The sequence below is a fragment of the Mirounga leonina genome, unplaced genomic scaffold (genome assembly GCF_011800145.1).
Source record: "Mirounga leonina isolate KUSES-001 unplaced genomic scaffold, KU_Mleo_1.0 Mir_165, whole genome shotgun sequence".
NCBI classification, from domain to species: Eukaryota; Metazoa; Chordata; class Mammalia; order Carnivora; family Phocidae; genus Mirounga; species Mirounga leonina.
The window spans coordinates 82,357,381-82,380,792 of record NW_023270415.1 but is presented as its reverse complement, the minus strand read 5'-3'; the positions used below and the strand labels follow the sequence as shown (position 1 = coordinate 82,380,792).

The 23,412-nt window shown below is 54.0% G+C and overlaps 1 protein-coding gene across 2 annotated transcripts in view; it reads right to left on the bottom strand.

The window, feature by feature from the left end:
• Positions 1–23,412, bottom strand: part of PPP1R16A (protein phosphatase 1 regulatory subunit 16A) — a 36,227-nt gene that overhangs the window by 1,681 nt on the left and 11,134 nt on the right. For both annotated transcript variants that reach the window (XM_035012209.1, XM_035012210.1), the window contains exons 2-10: positions 4,072–5,141; positions 2,703–2,773; positions 2,475–2,620; positions 1,271–1,374; positions 1,081–1,205; positions 868–993; positions 695–770; positions 490–619; positions 161–326 (exon numbers count right to left, since the gene is read on the bottom strand). In XM_035012209.1, the coding sequence (XP_034868100.1) occupies positions 161–326; positions 490–619; positions 695–770; positions 868–993; positions 1,081–1,205; positions 1,271–1,374; positions 2,475–2,620; positions 2,703–2,773; positions 4,072–4,330 (1,203 nt within the window). In that variant the 5' untranslated portion in view covers positions 4,331–5,141. The remainder of the gene's footprint in view (positions 1–160; positions 327–489; positions 620–694; positions 771–867; positions 994–1,080; positions 1,206–1,270; positions 1,375–2,474; positions 2,621–2,702; positions 2,774–4,071; positions 5,142–23,412) is intronic.

The window sequence follows — 23,412 nt, the reverse complement described above, 5'->3', positions numbered from 1 at the left end:
CCGTGGGCCCCTGGCTGCATGGGAGTCAGGGGGCAGAAATGAGCTTGCTGCACTGGGCCCAGGGTGGTGGGAGAAATGAGGCGCCGAGGTCAGGCCACACACAGAGGGTAGCGCCCAGGCCCACAGCCACCATGCTGGAGGTGGACGGCGGGGGGCTCACCTCGTTGGGCATGGGTCGCAGCTCCGCGTCCGTCTGGCCATCCTCGTCCTCCTCGGGCGGCTCTGGGCTAGTGGGCGGCGGCTGCTGCCACACGATGGCCTCCTGGGCATGCTCCCTGCGGTACAGGCTGGTGCGCTGGGTCAGGCTCACCCTCCTCACCACCTTCCTGCAGGAGGGCACGGTGAGGGTGGGGGGCGGGTGCCACTCGCCCTGCGGACCCTGCAGCCACGTCAGCAGGGGCCAGGGCTGGGCAGAGTGGGGGAGGTGGGGGTGTGGACGGGCTGCCTGCCGGCCAGGGCGGGACGCTAAGGTCGACCACGGGCGCTCACCCCCGACTGCCCGCGCTCGAGGTGCGGCGGCGCAGCAGAGAGCGCCGGTGGCCCTGGGCGCGCAGGAGCGCGTCATGCTTGTGCTTCAGCTCCAGCAACTTGGTCCGCACCTCCTCGTCCCCGCACACGTCTAGGAGAAGTGGGCGGGGGGTCAGCGGTGCCCTCTCACCCACCCTCTACACTGGCAGAGGCGGCCCCAGCTCACCGAGAGGCGTCTCGCCCATCAGAGACTTCCCGTTCAGGTCGGCCCCGTGCGCCACGAGCAGCTCCACCAGATGTACCTGAGGGCCGGCGAGCCCGGGCTGCTGAAGGGCCCGGGGCCAGGAGCCAGGGCAGCCCCCGCCCCCGCCGGGCGGTCACCCCCCACCCCGCACTCACCTGGCCCCAGTAGGCTGCAGCGTGCAGCGGCTCCCAGCCATCCTGGTCCTTGGCGCTCAGGCTGGCCCGGTGTTCCAGCAGCAGGCCAGCTGCCTCGCCAAACCCATTGGCTGCCGCGATGTGTAGCTACGGGCAAAGCGCTCAGCCCTGAGTCCCTGCCGTGCCCTCCAGCAGCAACCTCCCCACCTGCACCTCACGTGGCCCCATCCTCACCAGTGTGGCCCCATGGTCCTGGGGGACATCGATGTCGGCTCCCGCCTGCAGCAGGCTGCGGATGTCGTCCAGCATGCACAGCTCTGGCAATGCCCGGGCCCCCTCAATGCGGTCCTGGGTGACGCCTGAAGGGCAGCGAGCTCAGCTGGCGCCCCAGGCACCCTGCGTGGGCGAGTGGGGTCCCACTCACCGCTGCTGGCCATGGCTGTCTCCAGGCAGTCCAGCGTCTGCTCATCCTCACAGAGGTCGTAAGGCATGTTCCCATCAGTGTTGACGGCCAGGAGGTCGGCACCACTGCAAGAAGAATGGACAGGGGCTTTGGCCACAGAGCCTTTCTCTCCCAGGGAGACCTCTAGTCCACCCTCTGCGGAGGCCCTCAGCCTGGGGCTGCTCTCCAGGACAGTGTGGGTCACAGATGGAGGCGGCCCAGGCCCCTGATGCCCCTCAGCTCTGGATCCTGCCCTCAAGCCAGTTAGGCCACCCCCACAGTCTCCACCCGTGTCTGAGCTCCAGGTTCCACACCCATGCACCCCTGTCAACCCACACAGTGGGCCCACCAGCCAGGAGGGGGTGCCAGGACTCTAGGAGCCTCAGGGAGCAAAAAGTAGAGGAAGGAGGAGCGCCTGGATGCCAGGAGAGAGCTGCAGGGAACAAGGCTCAAGCAGAGGCACGGCCAGGGGGAGGACAGGGAGCTGCAGAGGAGCGCAGAACACAAAGGTGGGTGCCCACTCTACAGCATGTGTGTGTGAAGGGAAGAGACTGCCAACCACCCACACACCCACCATCAGCACCTAGACCACGCCAAGGAGAGCCTGAGCCCCTGACCATCCGTTCTGCTGTGGGGGTCAGAGTTGAGGGGCCGTGGCAGTGGGGGGAGTTCCTGGACGCCGGTAAAGCCGACCGCCCCTCCCGTTCACCAAGAAGCCCTGCCCTGCTCCAGCCTCCTTGTCAAAGGCCCCGTCCATGGCCAGGTGCCCCCTCCGTCTTTGCCAGTGCTGCCCTCATCACTCTGGCCAGAAGGGCATGTCTGTCAGACCCCAGGGAGACCAGAGCTAGAGGCCAAGGCCCACCCTCGAGGAGTTCCCAAACTCCTAAGGGGGCTTGGCAGGAGGATGCGCCCAGGAGAACCACCACACTTCTCCGAGTACATGCTCATTCCCTTGTGTCTGCAGCCTCTGCCCAGGCCCTGATCTCCATGCCAGGGTGAAGTCAGGGTAAGCAAAGGTGAGTGGAAACCCACGAAGCAAGGGCCAAGCATGCTTCCTGCAGAGGAGACACCTGGGCTGTGTCTCAGGATGAACTCCTGTCTGCAAGGAAGGTCCTGCCTCTCCTGACCCAACTGCAGCCCCTTCCTGATACAAACGCCCACTCTGGCCACACTGACGGGGCCCTACCGGGCAATGAGCAGCTCTACCAGGTGCAGGTGGCCGCAGGTGGCCGCAGCATGCAGGGGTGTCCAGCTCTCACTGTCGCAGGCATTGACCTTGGCCCCAGCCTCTAGGAGCTGCCGCACCATCTCCCGGAAGTCATCGATGCAGCTCTACGAACCACAGAGCCTGAGTGCCAGAGCCCAGGCCAGCGCCCCCTCCTCTCCCACCCGCTCCCCGCCCGGCAGGGCTGACCTGGTGCAGGGCCGTCAGGCCATCCTCATTGGCCAGGTCGGGGCTGACCCCACTCTCAAGGAGCTGGCGGACTGTGAGAAGGGGGAGGAGGGAGTGTGGTAAGAGCGCAGAGAGAGGTCCGGCCACAGGCCAACACTGTTCTAGTCGGGGTGCAGGGTACCTGAGGGTACCCGGGCTGACCGCTGTGCTGCAGCTGGGAGCAGGGAATGCCGAGGAGGACAGAGGTGCAGGGGGCCAGAGGGACCCCCGAGCCCAGGCTGAGGGCTCAAGAGCCGGGCACTGGGTCTCTGTCTGCCCCAAGTCCGCATACACAGCATGCTCCTGCCTCCAGCACCAAGCAGGACCCATCCCCCTGAATCCCGACACTCCAAGCCTCAGGCTCCTGAGGACAGTCCCCGGCCGGGGTTCTGGCACCCTCCCCCAACAATACCCTCACTGGGTCCCATGCTCCCCCAAGCCTTTTCCACTAGCAGAGCGTTTGAACCCTACACATGCCCCAGCCCAGAGCAGGCCCGCAGTGTGGGCCCAAGGCATCCAGGCCTGTCCCCTCCAGGGTCTCCCCTCAGCAGAGCTAGTCCCTGTCCTCATCGTTCAGTGGGCCCAGGCTGTCGCCAAGGTCACCGTGGACCTCCTTGACGGCCTGGCCCTCTCAGACTGTGCCCCACAGGCAACAGGAGGACTCACCCTCCTTCCCACAGCCATGGCCTGCGGCACGCCCACCACACCCTCCTCTACTTTCCCTGCCCTGAGGCACTGCCCGCCCCTCCTTGCCCTCTGCACCCCAGCCTCTGCCCTGGAGGAAAGCAGGAAGAGCCCTCCAGAGCCTCTCCGGGAGAGAGAGGGGCTGTGAGCACACAGGGTTGCCGGGGAGGAATGAGGAGCCTGCCAAAAGCTCAGGCCTGTCATCTAGCCAGGAAGGTCCTGATGGGGAGGAAGAAGTCAAAGAGGGGGCCTGAGGCAGGTGTCAAGGGGGCTGGCCTGTGGGGGGCCCCTGCCCCCGCGCTCTAACCTGCTGAGGTGGGGCGTTACCGTCCTCCTTTACAGAGGTGGAGACTGAGGACCCAAGCAGGTGGTGGCCAGGACTCTCCTGATTATCGCCCAGCACCCTGGCAAGAGGCGCGAAGACTATGGGCCACTCCCAGCCCACCTGAGCGAAGCCCTGGGCACTTGTCCAGGCTCCTGTGGGCTTGCCCGATGCCCCTGCTCAACCCCCCGTCAGCCTCATCCCTGCAGCAGCACCCTGTGTGTGCCGCCCCATCACGGGCTAGCCTCAGGTGGCCTACCACTTAGAGCATGCCACTGAGGATGCCAGGCCAGCCCCTAGGCCTCCACAGGATGGCACTGTGCCCCGGGGCTCAGCCACGCTCACCTTCTTCCAGATCATTTCGGGCAGCAGCCTCTAGAAGGGTGACACTGGGAGGGAAGAGGACCCGCTTCTGTGGCCTGCCACGGGCTGCCTCCTTCCATGGCCGCTCCCGGTGGCCCTTCTTGCCCTGGGCCTCCTTCTCAGCCTGGGCCCACATCTTCACCTGCTGGGCACGCCGCTTCTGCGCATGCTTGAGCCGCTCCTGCGTGCTCATCCTGCCCACCATGGGCATCTCTGCCAGCAGATCCAGGTGCTCGGCCATGGCGGGGGCTACCTGCCGGGGGGGCGGCTCGGGGCACCAGACCGGGGAGCACAGGGGCCAGACTGGGCCTCAGGAGTGGGGCAGCAGGCTGGACCAGCACCCGTGGGGGCATCCCCTCCCTGAGGCTTGGTGGTGCCCTCTGCCCCGGGCAAGGCTAGGTCACAAGGCCCCACGCCGCGACCAGGCCCAGGCAGTCCTGAGGGACACGGGCCCCAGGCAGAAAGGGCAGGGTGGGAGAGTGCCCGCAGCCTGCCTCTCAAGAGCCCTGACACCTCGGCTGCTCAGCGGGCAGGGCCTCACCTCCCTCTTGCGGTCAGGGTGCACAGCCTGTGGGAAGCAGCCCAGGACCTGGCCAGCCTCAGTCCAGGGTCTGAAGCTAATTACCCAGATAACAACGTTGCCGTGTCCCAGCACTTCAGTGAGGGTGAAGGGAGGGCAAGGCAATGAGCAGAGGCCCCTGGGAGCCCTTGGGAGTTCTAGAAGCCCCCTCCCCTCCCAGACCTCAGGATCCTGGGTGGGGTCTGGGAGCAGCCATGGCCTGGCCTTCCCTCCCCTCTCTCATCAGTCTTCCAGGGTCAGTGCATCAGTGCTAACAGGGAGGTGTGGCCAGAGGGCGGCCCCCTAGCCACACAGACGCCAGGGCAGGGTGTGCCCTCAGAGTCCTGCGGTCTCGGCCCCCAGTGCCCAGCAGTGAGACTGTCTGAGCAGCCAGGGTGCCAAGGGCACAGCAGGCCTGGCAGCTGTGTCTCCGGAGTGCCTCCTTCTGAAGAGCAGTTGGTCGGGCTGCAGACAGCAGGTGGCTCCCACTAGCCTGTGGAGGAGGAATGGGAAGCTTGTCAAGGCCAGCCCCAGGTGGGGCAGGCCAGCAGGTGAGATGGCTAGCCCCACCCCGACAAGGCCCATCTCCAGCCCACAGTCAGCCCTGCTGGACAACATTCCTGGCAGGGGCGCTTGCCCCACCCCCGCTCTGGCTCACACACTCAGGGTTCCCAGAAAGGGCAGCGCGGCTCAGAGCAGGGAGCAAGGAGGGCTGCGCGGGCTGCGGGCCTTCCCCATGAGGCTGCCTCTCCAGGGCCCAGGTGCCAGCCTCTGGGAGCTGTTTTCTGCAAGCCTCTCAAGGCCCTGGTCCTCCACGGCATCGCTGACCCGCCTGCCCCCAGGATGCACTGCACAAGGTCACCTTCTCCTTGGGCACTCCCGGAACTGCCCTGAGGGCTGTGCAGGCTACAAACTGCAAACACAGGGCATGGCAGAGCCTCACCCACTCTGCAAGCCTCTCCTTCCCTCCTAGCCGCTCACTGCCCCCTCCCCTCCAGCCCCTCTCCACCCACAGGGAGCAGGCAACCCCACACACGAGGTGTGACCTTCACCTCTCCGGGCCTTCCAGGAGAGCTGACCTGAACAACCCACCCCAAGGGACCATAAGCAAGGAGCAAGGCACTCCGTCTCCAGCCGTGGCAAGGGGAGGGGACCCCCAGGCCCAGGCTCCCCGGCAGAGTGGGCTCACAGGGTCACAGGATGTTTCACTTCTTAAAGTCGGGCGCCGGCAGCAAAGCCCTACCTGACTGTGTTAAGTTCAGCCAGATTTAGAAGGTGTCGTCCACAGCACTTTATGGATTGAAAGAGGTTCTGATGCCCATGTCCTCCAGAAAACAACCAAAAAGAGCAAGCAGCTCTATGTGCCTTTTGGTTTACTCATTTTGAAGGCCATCCGTGAAAATTCATCACAAAGCAGGATCTGGAGAGCCTCAGCATCCCCTCCCCCAACCCAGCCACAATGGGAAGAATCCTGGCCAGCCCACAGTAGAGACGCTGGTCTCCTGGTTTGGGCTGTGGCAGCTTACTCGGGCCCTCAGCCCCTGACTCTGGTGAGCCCACCATCCTGAAGCCCTGGGTCTGCTTTGGGCCCCTGTAGCAGTGCTCTTTGCTGGAAGATGCCTAAGGGCAGTCTCCCTGTAACTTTGGGCAGGTCCTTGGGCTGCTGATGACCTTCTCTGAGCCCAAGGTGACCCTAAGGTAACCCTGGGAGTGCCAGGGAAACACCGCAGTGGACGCCCGATCCCAGGACAGTCTCCATTGAGGGGTGGCCCCTCCAGGCTCAGCCCTAAGCCTTCTGGGCCCCAGGCCCCTGGACCCCAGCTGACATCCTTCCCCAGGCCTCACTCAGCTGCCTCCTCCCAGCCACAGTCCAGGAAAAGCCCACCAGAAGTGAAAGACTCAACCCTCAACTGAGCCACCAAGGCCAAGATGACATAGTGGGGTCCCACGGAATGGCCAGTGCACCACACCCAGGCCACAGAGGGGCAGGGGCGTGGTAAGCAGGGCCTCTCCCACCTTGTTCACAAATCCTTCCCCCAAGTCTGGCTGGAATGTCAAACAGAAAATCTGGCCAGTTTTTTCCAGGTTTCAGCTCTGAGCCCATGTAAGCTGCACAAGCTCCCTGGCTTCTGGGACGCAGGCCCAGTCCCCAGACCCCAGCCCAGCAGGAACAGATCCATGCTCCTGCGATACCCAACGTCACAGCCTCCCAGCAGGTCTCTGTCATTATCCCATTTGCTACACAGGGAAACTGAAGCCATGCCTACATCCAAAGTCCCCTGTTAACCACTCCACCACATCACCCCTCATGCCCACCCTAGTATCCCCTGTGTGAGGATTAGTGATGGTGTAACGAGAACCCGGAGCCTGGGAGGGGCGGTGTCGCTTTACTCACCCATGGCCTTGTTCAGAGAGAGGAAAAGATTGAGGATGGAACCTGGGGCAGCCCAGGCTGCATCAGGCCCAAGCAGGCCCACCCCCCGCCTTCCCTCTGGTTCTGGGGACTTCCCACCCCCCAGATGTGAAGCTGTGCTTGGCTTTTTGGAGTAGGCTCCTATAACTTGCAATCAAAAGAGCTGGTTTTATTTGCAGCATTATCTACAATAGCAAAGAATGAGAAAATCTCTAGACACCCCTCACTCTGGGAAAGTACATATTGCCATTCTAGAGAGTAACAAGGTCAGGTCATCTGAATGCTGTGGGTGAGGTGCTGTGACCCCTCCCTGAAACCTGATGCAGAGCTGACACTGCCCAAGTTAGGGCGGGCGTCCCAGAGACATAGGTTTATCCATCAGTGCAAACAGAGGGTGATGCAGGACTCACACGCAGCAAGGGCCCCCGGAGCCCGGCCCCCATTCCAGGGCTCACCCCTAGCACCCATCCCATGTGCTCACCCTCCCCCACTCCTGACTGGCTCACCTTGGAAGACTCCCATCCCACCAAGGACCCAGACCCCCGCGGGCACACGTGCCCCACGGCAGCTTCCCGAGCAGCGGAGGCTGGGCACTGGACACCAGGCACAAGGGCACTATCTGTCCTGGCCTGTCTCTTCCACTAGAGGACAAGCTTGTTAAGGGCACAGTCCCTGTCCTAACCACGTGCTGGCCCCTGCAAGAGGAGCCTCTGGTCAGGGGGGCCAGGCCTGGCACAGCTCGGTGCAGCTGTGGAGTGGACAAGCTCAGGCCCGAGGTGCCCCATGGCCCGCACCATCCAGTCAGGGAAGGACCAGATGCCCAGAGACCCTAAGACACGACAGCGCCAGGCTGTGAAGAGGCAGCCCCACCCACTTGACTGGCGTGCCTGCTCTGGTCACTCAACAAGCTCTCCTCCCTCCCAGCTCCCTTGCTCTACTCGGCTCTGCACTGGGGGCAGGGACGGGGGACGGGAGGGGACTGAGGACAGGCCCTACCATCCGCCGAGGAGCAGGATGTGCATCAGTGAGCGAGGCCAGGCCCGGCACCCGTGAGGAGAAGGAAGGAGGCACCGGAGCTGCAAGCCCACAGCCGGGCCACCCAGGGCACGCTCTGAGAGCAGCAGGTGCGGACCTGCGGGTGCTACCACGGGCACCCCCCACGGGGGCAGCGACGCAGCACAGAGCGGCCATCCCCCCGGGCGCGCTCACCAGCAGTCCCCTAGGGCTGGCCCCTGTTCCAACAGCCTTTATGACAGAAAACACTGCAAATGACCTTTCTGTCTGTCACAGGGCCTAACTAAGTAAGACCCTGAGGGGTTTATGAAGAGCTTCCTGTGCACCATCATGGAATGGTCGCTAAGAAATCGTGTTTGTTCAGGGGCACCTGGGAGGCTCAGTTGGTTGCACCTGACTCTTGATTTCAGCTCGGATCACAATCTCGGGGCTGTGGGATTGAGCCCTACATCGGGCTCCACGCTCAGTGCAGATTTGGCTTGGGATTCCCCCTCTCCCTCCGCCCCTCCTCCCACTCACACGTGCGCTCTCTCTCTTTCTCAGATAAATAAATCTTGGTTGTCTTTTTTTTAAAGATTTTATTTATTTATTTGAGGGGCGTCTGGGTGGCTCAGTCGTTAAGCATCTGCCTTCGGCTCAGGTCATGATCCCAGGTTCCTGGGATCGAGCCCCGCATCGGGCTCCCTGCTCTGCGGAAAGCCTGCTTCTCCCTCTCCCTCTCCCCCTGCTCCCTCTATCTCTGTTCCTGCTCTCCCCCCCTCTGTCAAATAAATGAAGAAAATCTTTAAAAGAAAAAAGATTTTATTTATTTATTTGAGAGAGACAGAGCATGAGCAGGGGTGAGGAGCAGAGGGAGAAACAGACTCCTCGCTGAGCAGGGAGCCCAATGTGGGGCTCAATGCCAGGACCCTGGGATCATGACCTGACCTGAAGGCAGACGCTTCACTGACTAAGCCACCCAGCCACCCAAATAAATAAATCTTAAAAAAAAAAAAAGTGCTGTTCAGTGAAGAAAAAAGATATAAAGTCTGTTTATGGTACACTACCTTTTGTGTACATACATTTTTATGTACCTAAGAAACACAAGAAAGACACACAAAAAGACCAGAAGCGGTCACAGTGGGGTTCAGAGAGGCAGACGGATGGGGAATGCACACTTTGGGTCACTTCTGTTGGATTTGGGAGCCATGCAAGGTAACCCTCCTCTAGGCACCTGTAAGCGCTCTCTGTTCTGGGAGAACAGGTGTCAGCACTCCTGTTGGCTATCAGGTCCGAACCAGCAAGGACAGCATGAGCCACAGTCAGCTCCAGGAGCATCTTCTGTCCCCAGCTGAGGAGCTGGACTCTACCCACAGGCTGTGGGAGCCACAGAAGCTTTCAGACAAATGACTGATGTGATCAGATGGGGGGTGAAAGCAACTTCACAGAAGAGGCACAGGGACCCACACACCTACCCAGGAGGGAGTGGATAGGAGAAGACAAGAGTAACAGGATGAGGATGGGACAGGTTGTCAGATGCAGGGAAAGGGCAAGTGAGCAGAAGAGAGACGAAGGAGGGCCCTTGGAAGTAAGTCTGAGCAGTGCCCTGGGCAAACTGGCACCAGGAAGCCCAGGACAGAGCATCCAGGAGAGGGGCCAACAGAGATGCACGTGGGAGGACTAGGGTGGCCACTGTAGGGGGCTCAGTGGGGCCACACAGGGCCACCAGGGAGCACCACTTCAACGCGTGGCTACAGATGGCAGTAAGCGCCTAGAAAAACAGGACAGGATCTACCTCTCTCCTCACCCCAAAATCAACTCCAGGGGCGCCTGGGTGGCTCCGCTGGCGAAGCATCCGACTCTTGATTTCAGCTGAGGTCATGATCTCAGGGTTGTGGATCGAGCCCCACGTGGAGCTCTGTGCTTGGCGTGGAGTCTGCTGGAGATTCTCTCCCTCACCCTCTGCTCCCCCACCAAAATAAATAAAATCTTAAAAAAAAAAAAAAAAAATCCCACTCCAGACTCATCAGAGACACAGCCATAAGGAAGAATAAAGCCGCAGGGATATCAGGAAGAAGGGAAAAATATCTGTCTGATCCCAGCACAGGGGAAAGCCTTTCTAAACGTGACACAAAATCCAGAAATGAAAAGGAAAACTGACAAATCCAGTTGCACTAGATCTTCAAAATGTCTGCACTGAGGGGCAAAACAAAACAAAGCCTACAAAACCAGAAAACAGATGATCAGCTGGGCAAAACATGTACGATAAACACGACAAAGTGGTCCTGAGGTCAATCATGATGGGGCCATGCAACAGCTCACGGGACAAAGGACACAGATCCCACTGAAAACATCCAGTTAGATACCAAGTCCCTAATAATTAGCAGGACACGAGCCTGGACGGCACACGTGGCTGGGCCAGAGAGGCCCAGGGCGCCAGCCTTGAGGATGCACCTGGGCATCCAGGGAAATGGAAAAGGCCTTGAACTAAGTACAGTGTCAAGACACCGCCTCGCGGGTGTACCTCCCAGTGCCCAGGTGACCCTTCTCAAAGAACGAGCCCTCCTCTGTGTGTGTGTGTGTTTTAAGATTTTATTTTATTTATTTATTTGACAGAGAGAGACACATCGAGAGAGGGACACAAGCAGGGGGAGTGGGAGAGGGAGAAGCAGGCTTCCCGAGGAGCAGGGAGCCCAATTCGGGGTGGGGGGGGGCCTCGACCCCACGACCCCGGGATCATCACCTGAGCCGAAGGCAGATGCCCAATGACTGAACCACCCAGGCGCCCCCTTCCTGTGTTTTTAAAAGAGAAGGATACAGAGACCACTGCGAGCTCAGCAGAGGTCCCCCCATGGAGAATTGGCAAGTACACTGTGGGGGCCCCACCTCCTGAGAACCTGGCTGAGCTGGGAAGGAAGGAAGAGACAGGCTTGATCAGAGAAGCAGCAACAAGAGGACTTCTGACCCTGCTCTCGATTCCCCAATTCTGAAACTACCTCAGCCCCCTGGCCTGGAAAGGGGTACCCACCTGCCCTGTTCCTCACTGTGGCCCACAGCCCCTTCCCCACTCCTCTTTGCAGGAGTCCCAGCTGACACCAGCCATCCGCTGTGCCCACCACCAACACCAGCCCTTGCTGTGGGCATCGCCCCATCGCTGCGCCAGGTCTGAATTCCTGGTGGTCTCAATTTCCTGTGACCACCCTTCAACTCCCTGCTCCTCAGTCTTGACCTCTTCTTCCTGCCAATGACCTCGTCCTCTGCCCCAGTTATGCCCTTGACCCTGTCACCATCTGTAACTGTCCCCCTTCACCCCCACTCTGGCATTTCCTCTCAACACCCCATTCTCAGATCATCACCTACCCCCCAGCTCAGTCCTGCAGATGCTGACCCCAGCACTCCGGAGCCCCCACACCGTCATGCCCTCACCTTCAGCTTCAAGCTGTGCTCTCCGCTCCTGCTTTACTGTGCGCAGGTGGGAACCCCAGCCTGTCCAGCACGACTGCCCCAACTCTGAATGAACCAGCAGAGCCACAGACTAAAGACCACACCTCAGAGAAGTGCGGGGCCCACTCTGTAGAGGCCGCTTTTAGGCAGCCAACTTGAGCCATGGAAACCTGGAGAAGGTAGAGGGCCCACAGTCACCCCCAGCCCCCTGGCTGAATACAAACAGGCCGATCAGGTGACCCACCCCAAAAGAGCCATAAGCCCTAGCTGCCCAATGGGCCACTTACACCCGGACATGGGTACCAAAAAAGGAAAATTCCCTACATTCCCATACCTCCTCACTTTCCCCCTTTAATTGCAGCCCCGCACGCCCGCCTCCTGGCAGATAGTCTCTCCCTCCCTGTCCCTCGTGCTGTCCTGCCCACCCACTGCTCCCCTGCGGTGTATTCAATAAACTCTCCTTTGTTCTGCCTCACCCATGGGGCCGGCCTCCACTGGATTCGGTCACCGCACATTTGGTGGCCCCCATCCAATCAGGATACCCCACACACTCAATGGCACTAATTCTTTGAGAAATCTTACAGCTTCCTTTGCCTCTTCTCCCTTATTTTCATGCTCAGCTGCTGACATGTTTCATGAGAAGACAGAAGACATCAGACAAGGATATCCACCTACTCGAACAATCCATCTGCCACTACTCCCCACCTCCCCCACAATGCTTCATCCCACTGCAAGGACCCAGACCCATGTCCCCAGGACCCCTCCAGAACCCCTGTCTCCCAGCATCAGCTCTCTCCTGCCTCTGGGTACTTCCCATCAGCACAATGATTATCCCAACCTAATCTGAAAAACAACAAATGGTACTGGATGAGACAAGGACGTTTGCTATCACTACTTCTATTCATATTTGTACTAAGGTTCTAGCCAATGCAACTGGGCAAGAAAAAGAAATAAGTGGAATAAGGATAGGAAGGGTATAAAAAATTCATTATTTGCAAATGACATTGTGTATGATAAAAACCTGAATGACCCTATAGAAAAGCTATTAGGATTAATTAAAACAGAGCAATACTGGCAGATACAAGGTCAACGTAAACAATAATTGTATTTACAAATACTAGCAACAACTAGACAATGAAACATTACTATGCTGTTTATAGAAATACAATAGTATCCAAAATCATTAATGTCTAGTTATAAGTCTAACAAAAGAGGCACAAGACCTATGCACAGAAAACCACAAAACCTTTTTTAAAAGCATGAGGGAAGACCTGGCGAATAACAGGATCCACCATGCTCATGGGCCACAAGCCTCAGAACTGGCAGAATGTCATTTCTCCCCAGCTTATCGAAGGTCCAATGCAATCCCAACCAAAACACAGTAGCTGTATTTGAAACTCACAAAACTTATTCTCCATTTTATGTGAAATGCAAAAGGCCAAGAACAGTCAGGACAATCCTAAAAAAGAACAAATCTGAAGTACTCACACTATTCCATAACAGAACTTAATATAAAGATTGGTAAGTAAGACTCTGAGGTATTGGCTTGGGGGTAAACAGACCATGGAATAGAAGAGAGTCCAGAAACAAATCCACTAAGTGTAGACACTCAATTTATGACCGTGCAGAGCAGCAGAAAAAGAACCTTTCCAACAATGGAGCTGGGTCAACTGGACAGGCACAGGTGAAAAAAACTCATCTTTATCGCTACCCCAGCTGCACTGTGCATCTCAGTGGTAAAGGTGAAGCCACACGGTTTCTACAGACTGGACACCAAAAGCGCTGTCCCTAAATGACAACCACACCGCAATTAAGAACTTTTGCTCAGGCGCCTGGGTGGCTCAGATGGTTAAGCGTCTGCCTTCGGCTCGGGTCATGATCTCAGGGTCCTGGGATCGAGTCCCGCATCGGGCTCCCTGCTCCTTGGGAGTCTGCTTCTCCCTCTGCCTCTCTCTCTCTCTCTCTGTCTCTCATGAATAAATAAATAAAATCTTAAAAAAAAAAAAAAAAAAAAAAAAAAAGAACTTTTGCTCCACGAAAACCCTGTGAAGAGGGTGAAAAGCCAAGCTACTGACTGGAGAGCATGTCTGCAAATCACAGACCAAAGGACTTCTCTCTGGCTCACATAAAGGACTCAAAACTCAGCAGTAAAAACAAAACAATCCAATTAGAAAATGGGCAAAATGTGTGATCAGACATTTCACGGAAGAGGATATAAAGATGGCAAAAAAAGCCCATGGAAAGATCTTCGACAGCATTAGCCATGAGGAAAACGAAGATTAAAACCATGTGAGGTGTCCCTGCATACCCATCAGAATGGCAAGGGTCTCCCACCTTGCTGGTGGTCACATAAAATGGTGCAGCCACTCTGGAAAACAGACCTACAGTTTCTTTATTTTTATTATTTTTTTTATTCTTATGTTAATCCCCATACATTACATCATTAGTTTTAGATGAAGTGTTCCATGATTCATTGTTTGTGCATAACACCCAGTGCTCCATGCAGAATGTGCCCTCCTCAATACCCACCACCAGGCTAACCCATCCTCCCACCCCCCTCCCCTCTAGAACCCTCAGTTTGTTTTTCAGAGTCCATCGTCTCTCATGGTTCGTCTACCCCTCCGATTTCCCCCCCTTCGTTCTTCCTCTCCCGCTACCTTCTTCTTCTTTTTTTTTTTCTTAACATATATTGCATTATTTGTTTCAGAGGTACAGATCTGAGATTCAACAGTCTGACCTGCAGTTTCTTTAAAACGCTAGGCATGTGCTCACCATATGACCCAACAGCTGCACTCTCAGGCATTTGTCCCACATAAATGGACATTCAAGTTCACACATAAACGTGGACATGAACTTCACAGCAAATTTATTCATAACAGCCCCCAACTGGAAACATCCCACGCCTTCAATGGGCAAATGTTTAACCTAACTCTGGTCCTCCCCCATCATGGAACACTCCTCAGCAATCAGAAGGGTCCGACTTTGGATGCGCACAGCCTGCATGGATCTCGAGGGCACTGGGCTCCTCCCTGACAGCCACACCCTGCATGATTCCATTTATAAAAAATCCTTGATCTGGTAAGATCTTAGGGTGGGAGGTGGGGGCAGGAGAAGACGGTGGCCATGGCTACACAGGGCAGGTAGGGTCCTGGTCACGGAGCTGTTCTGCACTTGACTCTGGTGGTCACACAAACCTACACAGTTAACAAGACTGCCCAGAAGTACATGCACATGGTATGCGCACACGCAGATGCACGGAACACTGGTAAATCTGGAAAGGTCCGTGGAGCGTGTGGACGTCAGTGTCCTAGGTGCCCTCAGGGGACTGCGTGGCGGGGGGAATGCGTGCCAGGGGTCTGTCTCTCTGAACTACTTCTCACAACTGTATGTAAAGCTACAGTGATCTCAGAAGAAAATGTAAAAGTAAAGGGAGTGGAAAAGGAAGGCCTGGAGTAGGAAATGGCATTGGTGATACATGGTTAGCGCTACTAAACAGCAAAAGGAACCTTTCCACCCAATAGGGAGATGGGCCAAGACCTTCCACTAGAACCTCACCTCAGCCACGCAAGGTGCCTCCGGCCATCAGGCAGTCCCTCCCCCGGAGCAGAGACCAGTGGTGGGGAAGGCACAGAGGAACGGTGATTGTCCCGGACCACCAACAGGGTGTCCTGGTCTACACGTCCTCCGCTGCAGGCACTGCCCCAGTGGAAACGTCTCCAGGGCCACGGCTAGTTCGGACATTCCCAGGACAGTTGGCCAACTGGGACCCAGGCTGTAAGCTCGAGTGCTGTACCGACGTCCAGCTCCCTGCACCTTCAGGAAATGCGTGCTCAAGGATGATGGGCACGAATGGCTTCCCAAGCACCTGGCCTCATCGGCAGCAGGGAACCACCAGGATCATTCCAGCAGCAGAATGGGAGGGATCGGCTGTCACATAACTCCCACCTGGCCCAGCATCAGAATGCACTTTCAGAGACCAGCCCTACGAGGCTGGAGAGATTATTACTCTTGCTTACGGCCCAGGGCGGCAGGATTCTTGAGGGAGGAGCCACACTACCCTGTTCTACAGCTGGCTCAACATGCTCACCTGTCATTCTAGGCTCACAAGCATCTCAAAGCCAACACAGGAATGGAGTTAACAGGCTCCTACCCCAAAAGGGTCCTTCCTCCACGCCCTAATCACTCAGAGTGGCATATGGCTGTCCCTCGGTCCTTCTGCCAGCCTCCCACCACCGGGTCTCAAGGACCGACTACGGGCAGCCCTTTGGTGCACCTGACTCCAATCGTGCACTGCGGCCTGCGGCCTCCTGTGGTCCCTGTGACTCCCCTGGGTCCAGCCTCCACCACCCAGACTCCACACTCCTGGGAAGTGAGTGCCTGCTCTGGGAACACCCTTGGAACTGGCCACCCGGTACCGCGGTTCAATAACCTTGACACCACAATTGTCACCAAGGCAGACCTCAGCTCCGGAAGGCCTGCATCTCCTGCTCACTCCAGCTTTTATTCATTTCTTCCACAAGCAGCGGTCACCACTCCTGCTCCTCCAGGGCTGGCACTCAAGGGAAGGGTGGTGGATGATCGACGCACCTACAAGGTGCCATCTCATGGGCAGGAAGGAGCATCCAGTCCAAGTGAAGGGTCAGTGTAAAGACCCAGAAGGAAGACACCTCGAGAGTCTGAGAACCAGGAAGCAGGCAGCAGCAGCATGGCCAGGCCCTGGTTCCCACTCAGTCTGCATCTCCCACCTGCTGTTCTGCGTCCAGCTGGGGCCCCAGCCTGTCTCCGTCCTGTAGCCCCAGGGCACTGAAAATGCTCACGGGGTCCTGACAGCCCTATGGAAGGCTAGAGCTTCTCACGCAGCCCAAGGATGTCCTGGGACCTGGGCCTGCATGGGTTTCCACCTGAGCAGTCAGCAGCCCTGTTCATCCCCCACCCAGGACACCATCCCAGCACCGTCCAGCCAGGCTGGATCTCCTGTCAGTCCTGCGAGCCTTGTGCCGAGGATGGACAGGCTTCCTCACATTTCCCCCAGTATGTTGGGGTCCTCTTTGAGAACTCTTTTTTACTGTGAAGTGTGATACAAATACAAAAGTGCAGAAAGCACACGTAAACTGGACACATGAGACCATGTGAGCCCCACCCGTCAGGACAATGAGCAGGCGCCGGAGCCTTCCCCTCACCCCTCAGTTTTCGTCAGGTTTTCTACCTATGCGTCATGCACACCTTCGGAACACGGAAGTGTGGGATGCGTGCACTCCAAGTGTGTGGTTCCGAGTCACTCAGGTCACCCAGAGTCACCCAGCTGCCCAGCACCATTGGTCCAACAGCTGCTTCTCCCCATGGTTCTGCAGCGCCGCCCTGGTCAGAAAGTTCCCACATGGGGGCGCCTGGGTGGTTCAGTCATTAAGCGTCTGCCTTTGGCTCGGGTCATGATCCCAGGGTCCTGGGATTGAGCCCCGCATCGGGCTCCCTGCTCCGCGGGAAGCCTGCTCCTCCCTCTCCCACTCCCCCTGCTTGTGTTCCCTCTCTCGCTGTGTCTCTCTCTGTCAAATAAATAAAATCTTAAAAAAAAAAAAAAAAAAGAAAGTTCCCACATGGCTGAGCCTGCTCTAGATTCTCGACTCTGTTCCACTGGCCCATCTGCTGACCCCTGGGCCTGTAGGAGAGGTCGCCCTGCCTGCTGCGGCTCTATGACCGGTCTCCCCTCGAGCTCCCCAGCCCTCTGTCAAGGACCAACTCGCCAGGCCTCAGCTTCCTCTCAGACCCTCGCAGGAGGCCTGCATCCTTTCTCAGGGATCTTGGTGCTCCTCAGACTCCCCTACCATAGAGCCGTAGAGCCAGATGAAATTGAAGTTATCCTGGTTTCTGTCCTGCAAAAATGAAATTTCATTTGGCTCAGTTACAACTGCCAGGTGACAAGCCCGTGAGGGGATCTGTGAGGCCGCGGTGACCAGACTAGTCACTACACATGTGTGGACCACACGAGGCAGGGACCACAGCAAGCTTGGGCAGCAGTGCCTGCGAGGGGCCAGAATCTGGGAAGGCCTCTCCCCAAACATCAGGAGGCTCCCCCAAAATTGGGAGGCTCCCCAGAATTGGGAGGCCTCGCTCCCCCATTTTCTTTCCCCATATTCTTTCCAAAATAAAGCTAATAAACTTACGGCAAGGTGTCAGGGGCCTAGCCAACCTCATGAAAGAAGTCTGGCTGGAGGCATCTCCATTTGAAAAGAGGCTCACTGAGCAAAGAGAAAAGCCAGCCCTTGGCTAGGAGAGATTAAGAACAGAGGGCTTCCGGAGGCCCCTGGTCACCTGGAGGCCAGCACAGGCCCGTCCCTTGGCAGCCACACTGTCCCATTTAGTCTCGGCCTAATCACTCCAACGGGCCAGGACCCCATCGTGTAGATTTGGAAATTAAGGTCTGTCAGGTACAAAAAGGTCAAAACCACAAAGTTGTAACCCTGGGTCTGCTCTGACTCAGAATGCACACCCCAACAATGACCCTTGGGCATGGAACAGTGGTGAGGGAAGCTGAAGGGGGTGTTGTAGACAAGACACATGGGCCAGGGGCGCCTGGGTGGCTCAGTCATTAAGTGTCTGCCTTAGGCTCAGGTCATGATCCCAGGGTCCTGGGATCGAGCCCCTCATTGGGCTCCCTGCTCGGCGGGAAGCCTGCTTCTCCCTCTCCCGCTCTCCCTGCTTGTGTTCCCTCTCTCGCTGTGTCCCTCTCTGTCAAATAAATAAAATCTTTAAAAAAAAAAAAAAAAAAGACACATGGGCCAAACAGCCTTAGAACAAGAGATGTGCAGGTGTAGATGACCAACTGAGTACACACATGTACCCACAGTGAGACCCCGCCCCCCCATGAGCCTAGTAGAACTAGAGGGCCAACAGAGAGGAAGGGAATTCATGTTAGTACACAAATTCCTGAAGCTGGAGGGAAGAAAGGTGGGAGCCACTGGACAGAGAGGACAGCAAAGGGGAGGAGCAAAGGGGAGGTGTCCAGGGAATGATGGAGGTCAGAAAAACTCAAGGACATGATAAAGGGGACTGGTAACACATAAGCCAGCAGAATCCCCATGGACCTAAAGCCAGCCAAGAACACCATTCCTCTAGGGGTGCAGGAGATGGGGGACAGGACACATAGATGAGAAAGCATAATTTGTGCATCCCACCCGGCTATGGAGACAGAGAGACTGACTGACGTCATTTCCAACTTTTGCAACACAGAATTAGGAACTACGGTACAGGACAGAATATAATTTCCATCAACCTGGCAGTGTAAAGTGACGGCATATGGGAAAAACATCCTGACGACTTCAGGATCTATGCACAAATGAACTGAAAACAGGAACTCAGATATCTGTGCGCCAATGTTCAACATGATTCACAATAGCTAGAAAGCAGAAACTCAAATGTCCATCAGCAAATGAAAAGATAAACTTGGTCCATCCACACGGTGGAATATTCAGCCATAAAAAAGAAGTTAGTTCTGACACATCCCCCAAACGTATTGACAAAAGGACACACAGTATGTGATTCCACTTGGAGGAGGATCAAGAATAGGTAAATTCACAGACACAGAATGCAGGCTGTCCGGGTTTGGGGGACTGGGGCGGGAATTGTTTAAAGGGGACAGAGTTGGGGCGCCTGGGTGGTTCAGTTGGTAAAGCATCTACCTTCAGCTCTGATCATGATCTCAGGGTCCTGGGATCAAGTCCCGCACTGGGCTCCCTGCTGAGCAGGGAGTCTGCTTCTCCCTCTCCCTCTGCCCCTCTCCCCCGCTCCTTCTCTCTCTCTCTCAAAAATATATAAATAAAATCTTTAAAAAAATAAAGTGTCCTTAAAAAAATAAAGGGGACAGAGTTTCTGCTTCAGGTGGCTAAAAGGTTCTGGTAACGGATACAAATGATGACTACACAATACGGAAGATGTACTTAGTGCCACTGAATTGTACCTAGAAATGGTTACAATAGTAGATTTTAGGGATGCCTGGGGGGCTCAGTCAGTTAAGCGGCTGCCTTCGGCTCAGGTCATGATCCCAGGGTCCTGAGATCGAGTCCCACATCGGGCTCCTTGTTACGCGGGGAGCCTGCTGCTCCCCTGCTTGTGCTTGCTCTCTGTCTCTCTCTCCCTCTTTCTCTAACAAATAAATAAAATCTTCAAAAATAAAAGAAAAAATAAAGAATCCTAAAAAAAAAACAATAGTAGATTTTATGTCATGTACATTTTATCACAATTACAAAAAAAAAAAAGCAAAGGCACAGGTGACTAGAGGAAGGGGAGGAAAAGGAGCCGGGTACCAGCCCTGCCCTCACACGAGGCTGCATAAGCAGGGACGGAGGTTCGCCCAGGTGGTGGGAAATTGCCCAAATGACCTATTTTCAATAATCCTGTGACCAGCCATGAAGCTCGTATTTTTACCCTAAGACTGTTCTCGGATTATTGTGGGATGCAGCAGATAAGTAGTTCATACTTAGCACTTGTAATATCACAATTCTGTCATCCTGGGTCACTGAGAACCAAGATACAAATACAAGAGCAAGAGCAAGGAGGTAAAATAAAATTCCTGTATCTTAAATATGACCTGGAAGTATCAATAAAACTTGTAATGTTAATTACTTTATTTTTTTTTAAAGATTTTATTTATTTATTTGACAGAGAGAGACCCAGCGAGAGAGGGAACACAAGCAGGGGGAGTGGGAGAGGGAAAAGCAGGCTTCCCGCAGAGCAGGGAGCCCGATGTGGGGCTCGATCCCAGGACCCTGGGATCATGACCTGAGCAGAAGGCAGATGCTTAACGACTGAGCCACCCGGGCGCCCCATGTTATTTAATTTAAAACAAACTTCCTACTTCTGTCCACTGAAAAGACCCAGAAACAGTGAGCAGCCCAGCAGCAAGGAACACTCCAAAAACCCAGCCTGAAATCTCCATTTTCCTTAAAAATGTCTTTGTAGAAATGGCTGATTCCAGGCCTGGGGCTGGAGACGTCCGAGCTGAACGTGCAACATCTTGTCACAGCAAGCAATAAGGGAGCGGTCAGACTCTGGGGCCCACATCAGACACTCCCACTGCCAAACACGGGACGAACGTGTACTGATGTGGCCAGAAGAATAAGTGGGATGGGCTGAAACCTTATCAAACCCAGACACTGAAATCCACACTGAAAACAAAACAAACTCATTGTCAGAGAATTCTAACTCAGTATTTTGAAAACCGTAAAATAAGAGAGAATTGGTCAGTTTGTTTTGTTTTTTTGTGTTTTGTTTTTCTCATGACTGCAAGTGCACTCCTAAATCCCATCACCTAGTTCACCCATCCTCCCCCCAGACTCCCTCTGGTGACCATCTGTTTGTTCTTTTCTCCTATATGAACCCTACCAATACCTGATGTAGGAAAATTTTTATCAATCACAAAAAAGACAACTGGACAATTGTGCGACACAATGGAAGAGCAACCATCTTGTATACAGCAGTCTTCTCAAACAATAAAAAACTAAATAGAATCTGATTAAGGTTTGATACGAATACCAGTTTCTAGGAAATGTGAGAGACAAAGAACAACATGTCAGAGGGCACCACAGAGCACGATCAGAGAGATCGATGACGCGGGAAACTATAAAAACAAGTGACCACGTTTCTTCAACAAATAAACTCAGCAAGAAAAAGATGATGGTCAGGGAACCTATATACTTAAAGAAGCTTAAGAGACATGTGCAACATATGTACCTTTTTTGGATCCAAATTCAAACAAATCATAAAATGTATAACGATGAAAAGAAATGTATAACGATGACATTTATGAGACAAATAGAGATTTGTCTAGTTGTCTCCCTCTGTGTGTGCTCTCTTTCTCTAGCTCTCACCCTCTCTCAAATAAATAAATAAAATCTTAAAAAAAATAAGGACTTTATTTATTTATTTGTCAGAGAGAGACAGCACAAGCAGGGGAAGTGGCAGGCAGAGGGAGAAGCAGGCTTCCCGCTGAGCAGGGAGCCCGATGCGGGGCTTGATCCCAGGATCCTGGGATCATGACCTGAGCCGAAGGCAGACGCTTAACTGACTGAGCCAGCCAGGCGCCCTAGGTGTTGTGGTATTTTTTAAAGTAGTCTTTCTAGGGGCGCCTGGCTGGCTCAGTTGGTAGAGCCTCCGACTCTTGATCTCAGGGTACTCTTGATCTCAAGGTCATGAGTTCAAGCGCCATGCTAAGTGTAGAATTTACTTTAAAAAAAAAAAAGCATTCCTTCTAGAAATAGATACAAAAATATTTACAGAGTGAATAATATATTTGAGATTTGCTTCAAAATAATATAAAAGATATAGGTGAAACAAAACTGACATGAGTTGGTAATTGTTGAAGTTGGATGATGAATATATGAGGACCATTGTATTATACCTACTTGTATAGATGTTTGAAATTCTCCATTAATAAAAGCTAAAAAAAAGTTGATTTCACTAGAGTAGACCATGTGCTGGAACATAATCCAAGATTCAGCAACTTTATAAGGAATGAAAACTGTTTTCATTCATTCATGTCATCATTCAATTACATTAGAAATCAGTAACAAAAATATATCTGGAAAAATTCCCAAATATTTGGAAGCTTAAAAGCATACTTCTAAATAGCCTACAGGCTAAGGTAGGAATCAAAATGGAAATTATAACATATTTTGAGCTGAATGAAAATGAAAACATACATGTCAAAATATGTGAGATACAGTTAAAGCAGTGCTTAGAAGGAAATGTTTACCTTTGATTGCTTAAATAAGAAGGTCAAATCAATGACCTAAGCTTCCACTTTAAGAAGCTAGAAAACGAGGGGAAAATTAAACCCAAAGTAAGTAAAAAAAAAACTAATAAGAACAAAAAATGATGAAATACAAAACAGACAAATAGAGGAAAATATTGAAACTAAAAGCTGTTCCTTTCAGGGGCACCTGGGTGGCTCAGTCAGTTAGTTAAGCATCATACTTTGGCTCAGGTCATGATCTCGGGATCCTGGGATGGAGCCCCACATTGGGCTCCGTGCTCAGTGGGGAGCCTGTTTCTCCTTCTCTCTCTGCCCCTCCTCCAACTCGTGCTCGTGTGCGCACGCGCTCTCTCTCTCAAATAAATAAAATCTTAAAAAAAACAAACTGTTCCTTTGAAAATCACAATAAAATTGATAACTAATCAAGAAAGAAAACAGGGGTGCCTGGATGGCTCAGTCAGTGGAGCGTCTGATTCTTGGTTTTGGCTCAGGTCATAATCTCGGGGTTGTGAGATCAAGCCCCATAATGGGCTCCACGCTCAGCAGGGAGTCTGCTTGAGATTCTTTCCCTCCCACTCTGCCCCTACCCCTGCTCATGCACACGTGCTCTCTCTCTCTAAAATAAATAAATCTTTAAAAAAAAATAAAAGACAAAATTACCAATATCATGAATGATAAAGGCGGCATCACTACAGACCTCACAGACCATGAACAGATTAAAATGGTAATGTTCTGAACAATTTATGACAATAAACTCAACAACTTAGGTCAAGGGTCAATGAACTAGAGCCCACAGACCAAATCTGGTCTGGCATCTGTTACTGTAACTGAAGTTTTATGAGAATTTAGCAGTACTCATTTGTTTATGTATTGTCTATGGCTGCTTTGTGCTACAACACCACATGGCCTAAAAAGCCTAAAATATTTACCATTTGGCCCTTTTTAGAAAAAAATTGCCATGTTTGACTTAGATAAATGGGCAAATTACCTGAATGAAGCAAATTACCAAAATGAACTCAAGAAGAAACAGAAAACCTGAATAGCCCTATTATCTAGTAAAGAAATTAAATTTGCAGTTAAAAACTTTCCCAAAAAGAAACTCCAGGCCCAGATAGTTTCACTGGTAAAGTACATCAAACATTTAAGGAAGAAATAATACCAAATCTA